This window comes from Denticeps clupeoides, chromosome 17, assembly GCF_900700375.1.
Source record: "Denticeps clupeoides chromosome 17, fDenClu1.1, whole genome shotgun sequence".
Lineage (NCBI taxonomy): Eukaryota > Metazoa > Chordata > Actinopteri > Clupeiformes > Denticipitidae > Denticeps > Denticeps clupeoides.
Window position 1 is genome coordinate 19,748,756 of NC_041723.1, and position 18,502 is coordinate 19,767,257.

At 42.3% G+C, this 18,502-nt stretch overlaps 1 protein-coding gene across 3 annotated transcripts; it reads left to right on the forward strand.

The window, feature by feature from the left end:
* Positions 1-259: 259 nt before the first annotated feature.
* Positions 260-17,087, forward strand: enc2 (ectodermal-neural cortex 2). Of its 3 annotated transcripts, none has more exons than XM_028958614.1 (4): positions 263-401; positions 3,297-3,392; positions 4,331-6,164; positions 16,520-17,087. In XM_028958614.1, the coding sequence occupies exons 1-3, from the start codon at positions 302-304 to the stop codon at positions 6,142-6,144; spliced, it is 2,010 nt and encodes a 669-aa protein (XP_028814447.1). In that variant the 5' UTR covers positions 263-301; the 3' UTR covers positions 6,145-6,164; positions 16,520-17,087. The 3 variants fall into 3 exon arrangements, with proteins under 3 accessions (XP_028814448.1, XP_028814447.1, XP_028814449.1); XM_028958616.1 differs by having other exon boundaries at positions 364-401; positions 3,297-3,369; XM_028958615.1 differs by lacking the exon at positions 3,297-3,392 and having other exon boundaries at positions 260-401.
* The last annotated feature ends 1,415 nt before the right edge of the window (positions 17,088-18,502 follow it).

Genomic DNA, 18,502 nt, shown 5'->3' on the forward strand with positions numbered 1-18,502 from the left:
TTATTAGATTATTAATTTTAGTCCTGTAGAATTTGCATTTATATATCTTCCGTTTTGTCGGTAGGTTTAACAACAGGGACCTCTCTGTTTTGAAAGGTTTCATCGTTGAGAATCAACCGCCAGTACGTCTCCCCTTTGATTGGTCGAGGTTTCAGAAAAAGCCCGCCTACAGTTGCGGTATTCGATCTCCATTGGACGGGCGCTTATTTCCAGCCAGCGGCTGGTCAGGATTGGGCGAGAGACCTGCCAACCACTCAGACCCGGACCCACGCTGGTGGAGGCGCTTGGGGATTTTTCCTGGATGAGCACGAACGGAGACGGAGCGGCGCTGAGGTGCGGAGGCCGAGATAATGAGAGGGAACCTGCGCTACACGTGGACGTTCCTCTAACCCCCCACTCACGTACGTCTTTACGGCTGTTCCTGCAGCTCCGGGTGTCGCCCAGGGCCTCGGGCCAGCTGGCTTTGTTCGCTTCTCGGCCGGGTTTAGATGGAAGTCCTCCACGCTTCTGCTCCGTTTTGTACACGTGGGTTTGTGTGTACGGTCCCTAACCCCGTTCCACTCGTGGCGGTAGTTCCCACGGTCTCGTCCACTTGTGGAAACGGCGAGACTGTTTCTGATGGCAGTACAAATTCCTTCTGTTCGCGTAATGCTGACACAGCAGCATGTCTCTGGAATGGTGGAGTTCACCTTTTATTATCTTCACTCCTTTTTCTCACCGCTCAGGATATTTACTGATTGATTGATTGATTGATGCTGCATATCTAAATGATTGAAGTATATATTTTTTAATTATTTGAAAAAACGCAAAATGTTATCAGGAAGGAATGACATATGCGAATTATGTGGAAATCGATTTGCGGTTATTTGCCTGAAATTAACCATCCTTCTTTTAATGCAAATGCAGAAAGCAAATTTTTTATATGCGTAATGATCGTTTCTATTAAAGCATCTGGCCCTTGCTGACTGCCCGATCTGCTGAGATGCCACTGAGCATTGGCATTTAGCATTGATCCAGAGCGCCTTACAGGGACAGTCCCACTGGAGACAGTCTTGCTCAGGGACACAATGGTAGTAAGTGGGGTTTGAACCTGCTGCTAGTAGCCAAGAGAGACTGAATCATGGGTAACACACTCGCCTATGAACCAGAAGACCCAGGTTCAAACCCAACTTTCTACCATCGTGTCCCTGAGCAAGACACTTAACCCTGAGTGTTTCCAGGGGGGGGACTGTCCCTGTAACTACTGATTGTAAGTCACTCTGGATAAGGGCGTCTGGTAAATGCTGTAAATGTAAACCTGCTACTACCTCCCTATCAAACCCACTGTAATTCAGAGGGTTAAAGTCTGAAATGTCTTCACTGGGAAGTTAACAGAGCATTTAACACATGAACTTTTATTAATGCTATTTAAATGTAAAATAAATAAGACAGCAAGGCTTTTGTTAATGTTGTGGCTGCTGTTGATGTTCTGCTGTTCTTTTCTGGGGTTGCACAGCGTTATAGGTCATAGGTCGGAGTAAGTACACTTGCCAGTTTTATGTGCCATCAGAGTGTAACTACTTCAGGCCAAAAGCAGATTTCTGGCTTGAGAACCTGCAAGGATTCTCTGCTGCTCCTTGTTTCATGCTTTTCTTTACTGGCAGCGTGAGTCATTAAAAGCAGGTGAGAGATGTGTGAGAGAGACTGAATCATGCTTGTTCACAGCCTCATTTGAATTTGACTTCCATCTGTAACCATGGTGATCAAGACAATAAAAGTATTTTTTTATTATTGATTCAGAATAGAAGTGGGGGGAAATGTCAGGATGTTGGGGATACTGTTTTGCATGTCAAATTCTAGAGGTCTGTGGAACTTTAATCATTTGAACATTATCATGAGAGCTGTGAATGTTTAAGGCATCCCTGATTTCTCACAGCCCTCTCCACTCCACCATGAGGTTTATTCGGCCCATCTCCTCTCCCGTTGGCCCGATAGTTCTTCATTGTTACGACAGACTTCCCGCCTGCTGTTAATCTGTCCTGAATGGCCAACAAGGAGGGGAGATGCAGGCCTCTGTAAAGGGGGTGAAGAAGAAAGAAAGCCTCCACCCCCAGGCGGTTTTTGAATGTGGGGAGGCTGTGGAATACCAACACACTTGCTGAAAGGCTCGTGGAATGCAGGATTTTCAGGGAAAGAACAGAGGGAGAACGCTGCTGTTGACTTCCTCGATGGCATCACAATGAAGGTGTCTTTCACATCCACACGAATGCCAGGGTGATTGTAGGCGACTGCTCATGGCAAGGGCTGGTTGGAGTAACTGTTGCTATAGGTGATGGGCTTGAGGTGGCTGAAGAACTTTAGCACAGGCCCTGTTGAATAGCCCATGCACAGCTCTTGCCTGAGGTTGCTATTCAAATAGGGCCTTGCGGTATTGGCCATACATAATGTCTAAATATCCGCTTTTTACAGCCCACCTGTTCAGAAAATGGTTGTTCACCGCACATGTGTACAGATCTAACATTACTGGTATCAAATAAAGTATTGTTCAGACATCAGTATCCTATGGAATTGGTATAAAGACAATGAAAAGCAGAATAGCTAACCCCATATTTTGTCTGTGTTTGACTTTCTCTGTAAATGTGATGCACCACTGTTTGTCTGGTGGGATTAGAACAGTCAATCCCAGGATTTGACCTTAACTTTAGTCATTTGCTTTCCTTTGGAATGTTTTGGAATGACTTTTCACAAAAAAAAAAAAAATCACCTGTCATTATCATAAAAAAAGACACTGTGGGTAACTGGTGATATGTGTTAAACATGAGCTGGACATTCTCAGGATTCTCATAAATAGACTAAGCGAGATACAGTAATGACCCTTTTTTGATGGTGTGTGGTTATTTGTTTAATCATCCGAAGACTGACCGACTTGTTGGTGAACAAGCCACACATCTAGAATTTAGCGCTGCACTAATCAAAATCTGTTATACGTAGTTAGAATTGAGGGGAACACATTTGTACAAACGGAAACAATTACATTTTTTTTATCTGCTTATGACAGGAAATCAAAAGGAAATCCAAGAAAGCTCTTAGCCGAGTAGTAGAATCAGAAAAAATGACCGTACAGCTATGAACGCGGTCAACATGACACTGCAAGACAATGAATGAACTTTGGTTCAGCAAATACATTTGCATATACTTTGTGTAAATGAAGTGTTTCCTGAGCATGAATATAATAGACACATGGCCCACTACTGTTTCATAAAACGAACTTTTTTTTTTTTTTTTTTTTTCCCCTTGACCAATGCTCACACCTTCAGAAAGGAGCACAGGTTTTTCAGCACACCTCCCGATGCAGACTGCCCCTGATATCCTGACTGTCAGTGCCTGCGGGTGGGTCAGCAGGTTTTGTCGCTGTAAGTGTCACCAGTGAAGTGCCTGCTGCCACCTCCTGGCATGGTATCCCTGAGCCATGTGAACGTTTCATCCGACCCCTCCCACATTTCCATAGACCCTCTTTCTCTCTGTTCCTCATCGTGTTTTCGCTGTGGTTCTGTGATCCCTCCACTTTCATACCACCCCCACACTCCTGTCACAGCGCTGAGATGCATGTCAGCACATCCTGAAACTTTATGCTTTTTCCACTTCTTTTGCTACTGCTGCCAAAAGATGCATTTTGTTCCACAGGGATGTGGCAGAGAAATAGAAGCTCCAACATCTGATAGTGGGCAGCGGATGAGTTTGGATTATGCAATGTCAGCAGAATAATAAAAATAGCTTCTTTTTGTTGTCCTACAATGGTCTCTTCATCAAACTCAAGCAAACTGTGAGCTGCTTAGCTAAAAAAAGATTGAGTTTTGGATGTGTGTTTTTTGTGTGTGTGTTGTAGTTGTTTCCCCAGTTAAAGTTCTAGCTGAATTAGAAAGTTTTGGATGTGTGTTTTTGTGTGTATGTTGTAGTAGTTTCCCCAGTTAAAGTTCTAGCTGAATTAGAAAGTTTTGGATGTGTGTTTTTTTTTTGTGTGTATATTGTAGTAGTTTCCCCAGTTAAAGTTCTAGCTGAATTAGAAAGTTTTGGATGTGGTTTTTTTTTTGTGTGTATATTGTAGTAGTTTCCCCAGTTAAAGTTCTAGCTGAATTAGAAAGTTTTGGATGTGTGTTTTTGTGTGTATATTGTAGTAGTTTCCCCAGTTAAAGTTCTAGCTGAATTAGAAAGTTTTGGATGTGTGTATATTGTAGTAGTTTCCCCAGTTAAAGTTCTATCTGAATTACATGGTCCTGCATTTCTGTTTGGGTTAATGCAGTAAAGAGAGATCTGACTTGGTGCTAATGTGTTTGCTTTTCTCCCCTTTCAGTTCGAGGTATCAGGACGACTGAATCCTTGGTGGTGCCTGAAAAAATGTCAGTCAGTGTACATGAGAACCGCAAGTCCCGGACAAGCACCGGTTCCATGAACATCTCACTGTTTCACAAGCCCTCCCATCCAGACAGCGTTTTGACACACCTCAACACCCTCCGCAAGCAGTGCATGTTCACAGACGTGACCCTATGGGCCGGTGACCGCTCCTTCCCCTGCCACCGAGCCGTGCTGGCGGCCTGCAGCCGTTACTTTGAGGCCATGTTCAGTGGTGGACTGCGGGAGAGCCTGGACAGCAAGGTTAACTTCCATGACAGTGTCCACCCAGAGGTGCTCGAACTGCTGCTAGACTTCGCCTACTCGTCCCGACTAATCATTAACGAGGAGAATGCTGAGTCATTGTTGGAGGCTGGCGACATGCTGCAGTTTCATGACATCCGAGATGCTGCGGCAGAGTTCCTTGAGAAGAACCTGCACTCGTCCAACTGCCTGGGCATGATGCTGCTGTCAGATGCACACCAGTGCAAGCAATTGTATGAGCTTTCCTGGCGCATGTGCCTGGTTCACTTCGAGGCTCTCAGAGACACTGAAGACTTTTACAGCCTTTCCAAAGACAAACTTCTGGACCTCATCCTGAGCGATGAGCTGGAGATTGAGGATGAACAAATTGTTTTCAGTGCTGTGATGTGCTGGGTGAGGTATGACCTAGAAAGTCGGAGGGACCACCTGCCTGAGCTGCTTCAGGGTGTCCGCTTAGCTCTTTTGCCTTCAGAGTGTCTCATTGAGGCCATAGCCTGTGAGGAACTGGTCATGTCAGACAAGAGGGGTCGGCAGATTGTGGAGGAGGCCATGCACTGCAAGAAAAAGATTCTGCTGAACGACGGTGTTGTCACCAACCCATGCGCCCGGCCACGCAAGGCTGGACACACATTGTTCATCCTCGGTGGCCAGACCTTCATGTGCGACAAAATATACCAAGTTGATCACAAAGCAAAGGAAATCATTCCCAAATCTGATCTTCCCAGTCCCAGAAAGGAGTTCAGTGCATGTGCCATTGGCTGTAAAGTCTATGTGACGGGAGGCCGAGGTTCTGAGAATGGCGTGTCGAAGGACGTTTGGATATATGACACGGTGCATGAAGAATGGTCCAAAGGGGCACCTATGTTGATAGCACGATTTGGCCATGGCTCAGCAGAGTTAGAGAACTGTCTCTATGTCGTTGGAGGCCATACTGCTATAGCAGGGGTTTTCCCAGCCTCCCCTTCTGTGTCCCTTAAGCAAGTTGAGCGATATGACCCACTGACCAACAAGTGGACCATGATGGCACCCCTTAGGGATGGTGTCAGCAACGCAGCTGTAGTTAGTGCCAAACTGAAGCTCTTTGTCTTTGGGGGTACGACCATACACCGGGACAAAGCCTCAAAGGTCCAGTGCTATGACCCTGTGGAGAATCGATGGACTATAGCTGCAGAGTGCCCACAACCATGGCGCTACACCGCGGCAGCCGTGCTAGGAAGCCAGATATTCATTATGGGCGGCGACACCGAGTTCACGGCTGCCTCTGCCTACCGATTTGATTGTGAGGCTAACCAGTGGACACGGGTTGGGGACATGACTTCCAAAAGGATGAGCTGCCATGCGGTGGCATCAGGCAACAAGCTGTATGTGGTCGGGGGATACTTTGGAACGCAGAGGTGCAAGACATTGGACTGTTACGACCCAACATCAGACAGCTGGAATAGTATTACTACTGTGCCTTATTCATTAATCCCAACAGCTTTTGTTAGCACTTGGAAACACCTTCCTGCCTAGGTGCCAGGAGCATTAATAGGGTAAGACTCTTTAATCTTCTGCTTAATTGTGTGGTTTTGATTTTGAACAGGGCCTATTCCACTGTGATGTAAATAGTGCAGTAGTGTACTGTAGTTTGTGAGTGTTATTTGAGCCTGAGAACTGAATGTGCTTGGGTGGGTGTAGTGCACGGACTGCCCAGGGCTGACCACAGCAGTGTTTCCCCCCCTTCCACCCCCCTAAAAAGGATCAATGTGACAGAACCTCACTGGTATAGCAGTGAACCATTCCTCGCATTGATTGTTGATCTATATTACAGAGGGTTGGTAGTCAATTGCCCATTAGCTCAGAACATGCACTCCAGCTCAGCCTTGTGTAATTACTGACTGACCTGTGGCTACTGATTTACCGTCTGTCCTGCGATCTGGAGAGCACATGATGAACTTCTTAAGGGCTCTATAAGTGCTTTGGTTTATTTATAAGAATGATTTGTCTCACACACACACACACACACACCTCCAAATGGAATAGGGGTAGAATGACTCCTGTCTTTGTGTTTCAGTGTAGGTTTAGGTTTTTTCCCCAACATTAGTTCATCCTGGAAAAAGACAGCAAATAAGTAATATAAACTAATCGAATAAATACAGTGGCATGAAAACAAATATGAACCCTTTTGGGATATTATGATCATATGAACATCTCATCACAGTTTAAATCAAGGGTATTGACATATAATGTGCATTTCATGTCTCAATATTGAGAACAACCATAAACAACTCATGTTGATTGTGAGAAAGGTATGTGGACCCTTGGAACTAACAACTGGTTGAACTTACTTTGGATCAGACCTGCACATCATTCAGGAGGAATTTTAGCCCATTCTTCCTGGCAGGACTACTGTAACTCAATCATATTCTTTGATCAGCTCATGTACATGGATCTCTTCAAGTCATTCCATAGAATCTCAAGTGGTTTGAGGTCTGGTTTCTAACTTGGACACTCCAAAAAGTGTATTTCTGTTTCATCACTCAGACGTACAGACACACTCACATTGTCCTGCCATATTTTTAAAACACATATCTTCCTTTCAATGATTGCAAGCTGGCCAGGCCTTGATGCAGCAAAGCAGTCCCAAATTATGATGTTTCCTAGACCATACTTCCATACCATGGTTTGGATATTTTCATGATTATTTCCAGTACACCAGATGTTGTTCTGAAGTTCAATCTTAGTCTCATCAGTCCATAAAAATTTACCCAAAACCACTGTGGAGTGTCAATGTGCCATTTCACAAACCAGGAGCATCCTTCATTAGGAGTGTTAGAAAATATCGATACAGCGATATATCGTGATAGTGAGGCCAGCAGAGGTGTGAGTCGGCATTTGACTACAACCTTCACTCCTTTAGATGGCGCTGCTTGGCATTTCAGGCAAACTGAAATTGGTCTGTCATGTTTTGCGATCATAGCATCTTGTTTCAGCTGTTTTTACATTTTCAGTGAACTGTAGAATATTGCAATATGTACAGTATCACAATACATCGTGATATAATCATATTGTGACCCATGCATCATTATACGTATCATATCATGAGATCTTTGCCAATACATGCCCTCTGTTCTGCCAGAAATACCCTGCTTATTCAATATTTTACATTTTTGACTTTTGACTCATGAACACAGAAGTTAGTCATTTCTTCTAGTCAGTCTTCTAAAACCTTTTCAAGGTTCATCAACAATTTGTTATTGTAAAAGCTGATGGCGAGACTTGGCTCACATAGGTGTTTTCTTTTTCTATAGAGCAAAATAAAAAAATTGGAGTGGATTTTAGTAGGATTTTAGAATAACTCGAATGATTCGATTACAAAAAATATTCGAGGAAAATTCTTTGCCTCAAGGCTTTGTATAATTCATCACCAAAGCCCATCTATTATCGTATCGCTCCCGCTGAGCTACGCAGTGCGGAGCTGCGCAGCACCGGAATCATTGTTCTACACGGACTGTTTTAACTGACGTGCATTTCAAAGGTTTAAGGAGGTGCGATTTATTGGCAGAAAATGAAGATACCGGTGTGCGTGAAAGGCATAAAATGTCTGAAGTGTGGGACCATTTTACGCTGCATGTACAACGTAGTGCGGTGTATACACTGTAAAACGGACCTGGTTCACTTCGGTTCAGGTGCTGTAGCATTGACTAAAGAATCCCCAAGCGGACTCGGAGCTTCTACAAGGTAACATTTTTTTTAAGATTGCTAACTAACATTAGCGCTTCTTAGAACGTACATTATTTGTGTTATGAGTCGATAGTGACTAGGTATGAGATCTCACTCATGTAATTCATCCCTCCTCATTTCTCCCTCCCGCGTGCATCAAACACACACACACACACACACACACACTCTGATAGGTTACATCTCAAAACACGCCTTCCCCATACATAAGGTAGTAATAATAAATGCAACAGATGGACAAATCTACATTCATTAGCATATAGATTTACTTTTGTTGTACATCACAGCGGCACAGTCTTGCACATGCATTGCACACACTTGCACTAAGACAAATTCTCTCTCTCTACTTTGCACATAACATTGCACAAAGACAGAAATTCTACCTACCTACCTCATCTGGACACAACTGAACTGTATTGTTTAAGTTGGATTATTAGTAATACTTGAATTGTTTATTTATATTTTCCTTTTACTATTTTGTACCTTTATACTTTTTTATCTTTATTCTCAGATGGGCTATAGCAGGGGGTATGGGCTTAGTTCTGGAGCCAGTAACCCAAAGGTTTTAAGCTTTGATCTAATAAAAGTATTGAGTTTGAATAAAAAACTTTTTTTGTGAGGAATAACAGCCAATTGCTTGCTCATTTTAAGAGGATTGTTGCATAACACACTATTTATAGAGTTGTTTAAAAATGCAAAAGTATGAGTTATCCGATTAATGGATTTAATTAATAATAATAATAAAAAAAAGACAGAATACTCGATTCCAAAAATATTCGATAGTTGCAGCCCTAGTGGCCAGGTCCACCCAGGTATTTATCACAAGCTTTCAACAGACTGAAAAACAAAATTACAATCCAATTAGAAATTAAGTTCTCAAACTTTTCTGAACCAACCCCCCCCCCACAAGAACATGAATGCAGAAATAGATTATTAAATAGTATAATATGGTCCAGTCTTCAAACCAACTCCTGTGGGGCAACTACAGAAGGAAAGGAATGTGTTGAAATGAACTGCACCACAATCAGAAGAATGTTAAGTGGTGGACCAGAGCTCTGCCCTCACGGTCGCCTTGCGAAGCCGCAGAACAAGCCAAAACACCACGTTTCCAGCGACAGTAACATGCCAGCAGCACAAAGAGAGATCAGATTATATCGGCCAATCCGATTTATGGCCTCAACAACAGAGGAACAATTAGCTGGTTTAGTCTTTCTGGATGCTGGGGGGAGGTGTGGGGTGGTTGGCAGGGGGTCATGGACCGCTCCAACTGGCAAATGAGCCGGATTAGCACAGCACAATGCTCAGCCAAGGAAAGTGCACGGTAGGCAGGAAAATGCAGTAACCAGATCTAGGCTGGGTCACATGAGCGATCCGATTCCCGTCCTGACTAGAAAAACTCAGTCAGAGGAGCTGCCTCCAAACAACAACAACAAAAAAGATAAGCAGCGATCCACCTTGTCTGGATCACCCAGCCCTTCTTAGTGTACTCGGACACTGAACTTGACATATTTCTTTAAAAGTGATTGACAGCTCTCTCGCCCAGACACATACACACACACACACACACACACACACACACACACTACTTGCTCATTCTGGACGATTTAAACCCCATCCTGTCAATACATCACAAACCCAGGAGTACAGCATCCATCTCCTCCATTTCTCCTCCATTCCTCACACAGAGTCAGTCAGTGGACGTCACATGCCGATTATTCAAGTGACTGATGCACTGTGAACACGCCCAAAGTGCTACTTCTAATACGGTGCAAGGAAACTGAATGCAATATGCTGGAAAAATGAGACACACAGAAATCGTCCGTTCCTTTGATAGATTTAGTATCAATGAGTGAGACAGGAGCCTTTCCACTCCATGAAAGACATGTACGTCCCAGTCCTGAGAGAATGACTCCAGCCATATCCCATTCCTGGGATGGGACAAATATGCAGTGAATATGACTCCCATCTTACAAGATTCCCAGGAACAAATGTCAGTTTCTGACAGAGGCATCACATGAAAATTAGATTTTGCTGCCAAGATTCTTCAGAACATTTTTTTTATTAATGTATGTAATGAATGTAACAGCTACAGGGTGGTAGTAGCCTAGTGGGTAACACACTTGCCTATGAACCAGAAGACCTGGGTTCGAATCCCGCTTACTACCATTGTGTCCCTGAGCAAGACACTTAACCCTAAGTTGCTCCAGGGAGACTGACCCTGTAACTACTGATTGTAAGTCGCTCTGGAAAAGGGCGTCTGATAAATGCTGTAAATGTAAATGTAAAGCTACAGTGCGAGTCTATTAGATCTTGGACCATTCCGAACTCAATCTGACTGAGTCAAAGAGTGCTTTGGCCATTCTGCTTCACTGTTCAGAGAGCGGCACAACATCACTTCCTGTCCGTGTCAAACATTGTGGTTGGTGAATGGTGTTGACGTCATTTCGGTGAATGCCTGCCCAACTTCTATTGGCCGCTCTCCTCCATGTCCCGCCTCTCTCCTCCTAATTAGCATTTAAAGCTACAGACACCGAAATGGCGCATTCTGGGGAAATCTCATTGTGGGACTGGATCAAAGTGGCTGTAATTCTGCACCAAGGCTGAATTTAAAAAAAAAAAGACTTCAGATACAGAATTAGGAGACCAACAAGACCGATATAAAAGCAAAAATAAATACATAGTCATAATTGGGGACCTTTAATTAATGCAAAATAAGTATTTGGCCAATTGTCTTTGCAAGCCATCTCCTGTCCCCTGTGACACTACAAGATTTCTTTTGGATTTAAGATCTGGACACTATCTGGGTCCTTCTAAAAATGGCATTCTTTTAGTAAATTCCTCTTCTTCTTTCAAGCAGACGCCCACGTTGACTAAACTCATAAATATGAATCAGTGTGAATGCCATTACTGAGCACCACCCTGTGGATCCTCATTATTTCAATGAAATAACTGAAAAGTAGTTCTATAGGTACTAGAGTTGTAATGAATCTCAGCATCGATGCACTGCAATGCAGACGTGGACGATTCTGCAGTGCAGTGCAGAACATTATCATATCATAATGACGTTGCTTAGTAATGTTCTGTCAGCGATATACTTAAAGTAGCGACTGTGACGGTCTGATAGGAGTACAGCACCGCTCCGGGTAGGAGTTTGCCGTTGTCTACACAGACACTGTGCTGCGGTGTATCACAATGACAATCACTTCACTTTCACATTCCAAAAGTTGTTTGGGAATAAGTTTCGTAAGTACAAAATGAATATGGCAAGTGAAACAAATTAAAACCACTGAAGACACACATACTGTCCCCCCGACATTCTGTAGCACAGATATCAGCATTAACACAGACGAGTGATGATTTAATTTGATTACTGGGATCATTAGAGGTTTTCTTAGAGACACCGCAGCAGCAAGTGCATCTGGACACGCAGCAAGAGTCCATTTCAAGAATAGCACTAGTCCATGATGCTCCAGCTTAACTCATCAGGAGGTTCTCCCTGTACCTGGTTCTCTCGCTCTTTTTCCAGGGCTGCAGCTGATTAAATATTTATGGACTGAAACCAGATTCTCCTCCCCACACTGGGGTGGGCATCATTCACGCTTCATCACCACTGCTTTCACTGCTCTCCTCCTCAGAACGTAAATCACTGAGATGTCTACCACAAATGATCACAGGTCCCTTTAACGCAAAGCAGAGGGCAGAGCTGCCATAATGGGAGTCCCTCTGCACTGCAGCAGAATCAGGCTGCAGAGAAGATGATGAAGAAGAAGAGAGGCAGGGGAGAATATTTCCGCATATCTCCAGTAGAGTACACAGTATGTAAGGCAATTCAATATTTATAAAAATATACATATTTAGACCCTGTCTCACACAATCTGCCCATGCCAGGCTGCTCACCAGGCTCTCCAATGCCACATTCTGCCTGGGTGTCCCCAAGGCTCTGGCATTGAGCTCTGCGTTGTGATGGTGTGTTAGGTCCCTGCTCCATGAGCAGAGTGCAGCCATTAAAAATGATTCATTTGCATATGCTGAGAAGGAACTCCCTGAAGACTGCAGTGCACAGCAGCAAAGTGGGTGTAGAAATAGCACACACACAGACCTGGAGAGACAGTCAGAGGTCACAAAAAGACTAGTGGTCTCATTCATAAAACTTTGTGTAGAACTAAAAGTGTAGGTAAACTGTGATCAAAAGACAAAAATGACATATGCAAAGAAAATGTCAGATTTATGAAAGCATGTGCAAGCTTCCTGCATGCAATATATGCTTTATAAATCATGCTCTCAAACAGCTTTTTAAAAGCCCGGCTACGAGCCCTAGACTGGGCGCACACTGTGTGATTTTTCCTGGTCATTTCCTGTTGTGGGGTAAACACCCAGCTGAAATTGTACAATAAATCTCATGCAAAAAAATAGAGGTCGGCATAGATTAATTTTCTTAATCTAGATTAATCTATATTTTAAATTAATCTACATTAAAATGGCTCATTTGAATTCTGCTGAAGGCATTCAGAATATGTGTGCTACCCAAATAATGACTAAAAGTAAGTCTTTGAGAACGGGTTTCTCAAGCCAGGTGGCGCATTAGACCAGGGGCTCATCTCCTGTTTCCAAAATGCATCACAAACTGCTTGAGAAAGCTGTTCTACTATGAAAATTGGTGATGAAAATAAATTATGTTCAATAAGATGTACTTGTGTTTACCAACTGTTTATTCAGTTAAATAGCTGCATCCATGTTACCACATCACGTTTGATGTGGTCATTTCACAGTTCGAAGACTCGTTCTCGCCCCCTACAGTGCAATTCGGCTAGGTATACATCCACGCTAAATATCAAGGTGAAAGTCATCATAGTGTAGCGGTTCTTCTTCTGTGTTGTGTAACTTTTTTATTTCGTTTCTTGAACCACAAATGATGAGCTGACACCCAAGAGATTTTCTGTGCAAAGTGTATTCTGTACAAAAAGCAAGTTCGCGTCAGAACATCGCGTCTTTCTGCATCTCTCTACAATATACTGTATTAAAAGAACATAAAAAAATATTCACAAAATAACACACATGCACACATTACACATTAAATATATACGGTCAGAGTTTCCATAAATATGCATACTTTATTCCAGTGATTTTTTTTTTTTTTTTTTTTTTTTTTTTTTCCTATAGATCGAATGTAAGCATAGAAAGAGGTGTGCACATCTTTTAGGCCCAATTTTGTCCATATGCAATGGTTTTTAGACCCCAAATTATCAGAATGTGTTCCAAAACACATTAGAAACTGTTGATTCCTGTAACTCCTATTGTGCCATGCCTCTTTATGTCTAGGTAACATACAATTAGTTAAATACATTGATAAGAATTAATAGAGTCAGATTAACAAGGTAAACGCAATTCTGCACCCTTCATTGGATCTCCCATTCTACAAAATCTTTACTGAGAACAACTACAAGCAACTGATATTGCTAGAGTGGTACACAGATGTGAATCCTTGAGTTAATGACCTCAAAAAAGCTAATTGGAGTCAGTTTTAATGGGAGGCTTTGAATTTGGAGGTGTGGACCAGGGCTATTTTGCTAAAATCTAGGGCTGCAACTATCGAACATTTTTGGAATCGAGTATTGTCTTTTTTTTTTTTTTTTTTTCTTAAAACGATTTAATCGGATAACTTTTGCATTTTTAAACAACTCTATAAATAGTGTGTTATGCAACATGAAAATCCTCTTAAAATGAGCAAGCAATTGGCTGTTATTCCTCACAAAAAAAGTTTTTTATTCAAACTCAATACTTTTATTAGATCAAAGCTTAAAACCTTTGGGTTACTGGCTCCAGAACTAAGACCATTTAATCAACCTTTCTGTGAAACATTCATGATGTACATGAAAAAACCTATGAAACATAGGTTAGCCTATTTGTCCTTAGTTTAAAAAAGGGAAAAGGGGTGCACCCCCTGCTATAGCCCATCTGAGAATAAAGATAAAAAAGTATAAAGGTACAAAATAGTAAAAAGAAAATATAAATAAACAATTCAAGTATTACTAGTAATCCAAATTAAACAATACAGTTCAGTTTCCAGATGTATCCAGATGAGGTAGGTAGGTAGAATTTCTGTCTTTGTGCAATGTTATGTGCAAAGTAAAGAGAGAGAATTTGTGTTAGTGCAAGTGTGTGCAATGCATGTGCAAGACTGTGCCGTGATGTACAACAAATGTTATACACTCACCCAAAAGTAAATCTATATGCTAATGAATGTAGATTTGTCCATCTGTTGTATTTATTATTACTACCTTATGTATGGGGAAGGCGTGTTTTGAGATGTAACCTATCAGAGTGTGTGTGTGTGTGTGTTTGATACACGCGGGAGGGAGAAATGAGGAGGGATGAATTACATGAGTGAGATCTCATACCTAGTCACTATCGACTCATAACACAAATAATGTACGTTCTAAGAAGCGCTAATGTTAGTTAGCAATCATAAAAAATACCTTGTAGAAGCTCTGAGTCCGCTTGGAGATTCTTTTGGTTAAGGTGCTGTAGATTTGACAAAGTACTGTTATCCTTAGACCTTTGAAATGCACGTCAGTTAAAACAGTCCGTGTAGAACAATGATTCTCAGCGGGAGCGATAGGATAATAGATGGACTTTGGTGATGAATTAAACGAAGCCTCGAGGCAAAGAATTTTCCTCGAATATTTTTTGTAATCGAATCATTCGAGTTATTCGAATAATCGTTTCAGCCCTATTGGCTACACTCGGGTCCTGATTCCTCGCCTGTACGGAGGGCTTGGAAGGCGAAGGGATGACCAGCTGACTTGCGTTTTAAACTCTGCTCTTTCTCTGGTGTGATTGTGGAGGGTTTTATGTGTGGAAACCCTAAAATTAGTTTGTTCATATTGTGTAGTTTATTCGAATTGTGCACATTGAAGGTGTGGGGATATTGTGGGATAGCTGCTGAATGATCTGCAGTGATCCATGGCACAGAGATCCTATTATTTGGCTGATTGTGTTTTTTTTTTGTGAGTTTATTCTTTGACTGTTGTGTCAGAAAGGACCACTAGATGTGAGTTTGTCACTACCTTATGTGTGTGTTGTTAACCTGATTCTTGTTATGTTACAGCTTTATTTCAAAATGGACTAATTTCATTTTTTTCCTCAGATTTTTACTGTCGTGGCCAATTGACAATGAAATTACAATTACATCAAGTTTATGCAAAGTTTTTTGCAGTGTTTCGCCTGGCATGCTGTTAATCAGCTTCTGGTCCAAATCCTGACTGATGGCGACCGGTTCCTTCATAATCAGTGCTAGGAGTTTGTCAGAATTTGTGGGTTTTTGATTATCCACCCGCCTCTTGAGGATTGACCAAGTTCATTTGGATTAAGGTCCGAGTTTCCTGGCAAATTTCAATGTTTTGTTCTCTGAGCCACTTCATGCTCCATCATGCTGGAAAAGGCATTGTTCTTCACCAAACTGTGAAGTGATTGTCATTGTGATAAACTACAGCATAGCACACGGTGACACAGCAAAATGTGTCCTCTGTATTTAACCATCACCCTTGGTGAGCAGTGGGCAGCTATGACCGGCACCCGGGGAGCAGAGTGTGGGGACGGCGCTTTGCTCAGTGGCACCTTGGAGGTTTGGGATTCTGATTACGGTGCTGCATCTATAACCGCCAGGCCACCACTGCCCCTGTTCTTGGATGGTTGAGAGAAGTTGCTGTTGGAACTTTATTTGAATAATGTTGGAAGAACAATGAAGCCTTGTGCTTCCCAACACTCTCACTTGTGCTAATGAGAGGATCACTGAAACGATCTTCAGGACAGCTCTGTCATTGCATTGTCCCATTAAGCTTTTTTCTCTGACTCTTGTGTTCAACCATTTCTGTGTGTTTATTCCAGATTTTTGGACAAAACATTCAGCTTTGGGCTGTTGTACAGTATTCTTAGTTGCAGCAGAGTATATATCTTTTTTTTATATTCTGATTAAGCAATAAGGTTTAGACTCCCTGTTAAAAGAGACAACATGCATGTTCATTTTATTGGAAGTTATATATGTTCTTGTTGAACTGAAGGCCTTTACAGACTAAATGAATCAAATCAGAGGCATTTTGGTTTAGTTTAAAGCAGCTTCAAGTGTGTCTACATTCCCTGATTGATTGTATGTCTCTACCCCCCACAGGTGTGTGTGTGTCTCCAGCATTAGTCCAGCATGGAGTCTTTCTCCTTCCCTGGCAGCACAATGTGTATGGTGAGTGTATGTGTGCACAAACTGAGGAAAAGAAGAGCACATCTAACCTCGTCTTCCTGGGCCACAGACCTGACCTCTTCCGGATCACATGGATCTCATATGATGAGTTGTTTTACACTGGGAGCGAATAATGTTTACTCTTTACCAACATCTGTACAACACTGAAGACCACATAGCTGAACACCAGAGCACTTTTAGCTCTCTATAGGTATTAAAACAAAGTAACAAATGCAATTCACCACCTTCTAGTGCTTTTTAGTATTGCACTGGCTGCTGGAGGTTTGCTCGTCCTGGATGTTTTTTTTTAATGAAGAGTGGAATCCTTCCTCATGTCTAATGAACTGCTTTTATTAATGGACATTTTTTTTCTCCATGATAATGTGTCTTCTTATACTTCCAGTGTGAGGACATTCAAGCCTCTATTTGAAATGAATTCCTGGTGCCTCTTACTGCTGGATGCTCGCTGTTGATTCAGTCTGAATAAATGAATTTGATTATGTTTCTCACTGTTCCATATGTACTAAGAGGCTTAAAAGGAAAACTGAGGATCTCTTCATTAACTCCGCGCTAAGGACAAACAATTTGTAGCATGAGACACAAGCCACAAAATCACCAGCTATACATTAGTCAGCACCCTGCACCTTACTGCAAACTCACGTTCAGTTTGGGGGGGGGTGCAGATGGCCCTGTGAGGACAGCTCACCTCCAAAGACAGCCAAGGGCATGGAAGGCACTCTGCAGGGCCAGGATGTACCACCTGCTGCTGAGCCTCGATTCTGCCAAGCAGACCACAGGGCGCCAGGACAGATGATTTCAAGGTTGTATTACTGCTACAGCAAAGTAAGTAAATGTTAGGCGACAGTGAGACATCCGTCTTCTGGTCACTAACCCGATCATTATTATAATATCTACAGAATTATCAGCTAGGAACCCCACTGACTATATTTACATAGACAGCAATCGTCAGCTGACCTCATTCTTTGGGGACGGAACATTGCTGAACCTCGACCTGACCAAGTGCAGCAACTCATCAGAACACATGACTTTCTAGCACTAACCAGTGGTTTGCTGAAAGCTACCCAGCTGTTCATGTTTCAGGATCTCATTTCACCAAAAGTTTCGGTGATTCATTCAAGATTTTGTTCTGACCACGTTTCTTCAGGGAAGATGATGCTTCCCCACTGTTCCTCCAGTTTTAATAATGTGTTGAACTGTTTTTAACCCAATTTTAGTAGGTTCAGCAATCTCTTTAGGGCAGTGGTGGCCTAGCGGTTAAGGAAGCAGCCCCATCATCAGAAGGTTGCCGGTTCGAATCCCGATCCTCCTAGGCCGCCATCTTTGTGATTAAGGCGTCCTTGCATGCATCCTGCAGACTTCACATGATTGCATGGGCAGAGTGTCCAATCACCAAGCCTGTCCCCTCAAGTACCTAAAAGGGAAACAGTAACACACAGCAGAGAACACAAACCACAATGGCCCTAGCACTAGGGACATAACATTTTTATTATTATTATTATTAGAGATTTTAAAAATATCACATTACATCACGCACACAACCAGTACTAGTACCAGTACTTCAATTCTGGATAGAATGAAGGAATAAGCAAAAACAAACAACAATAAAAACTAAAACAACACATTCATGAATGACTGTAGTAAATCTAATACTAATTACAGATTAATTGAGTGACTTGATTGTTCTATAATCAAATGTTGACATCTTGTTCCATGATGTTTTGTAAACAAGACACTATGGTACATTTCCATGTACAGAGGTGTGGCCAGTCCATAGCCAATCAAAATGTAAGGTAGCACTAGCTGTGGCAGAGTTCAGCTTTATGGGTCAGATGTTCCTCTGTCCTGACCTGGAATAAACCAACATCAAGTCCTGGTCAGACAGCACACGCTCCCTTT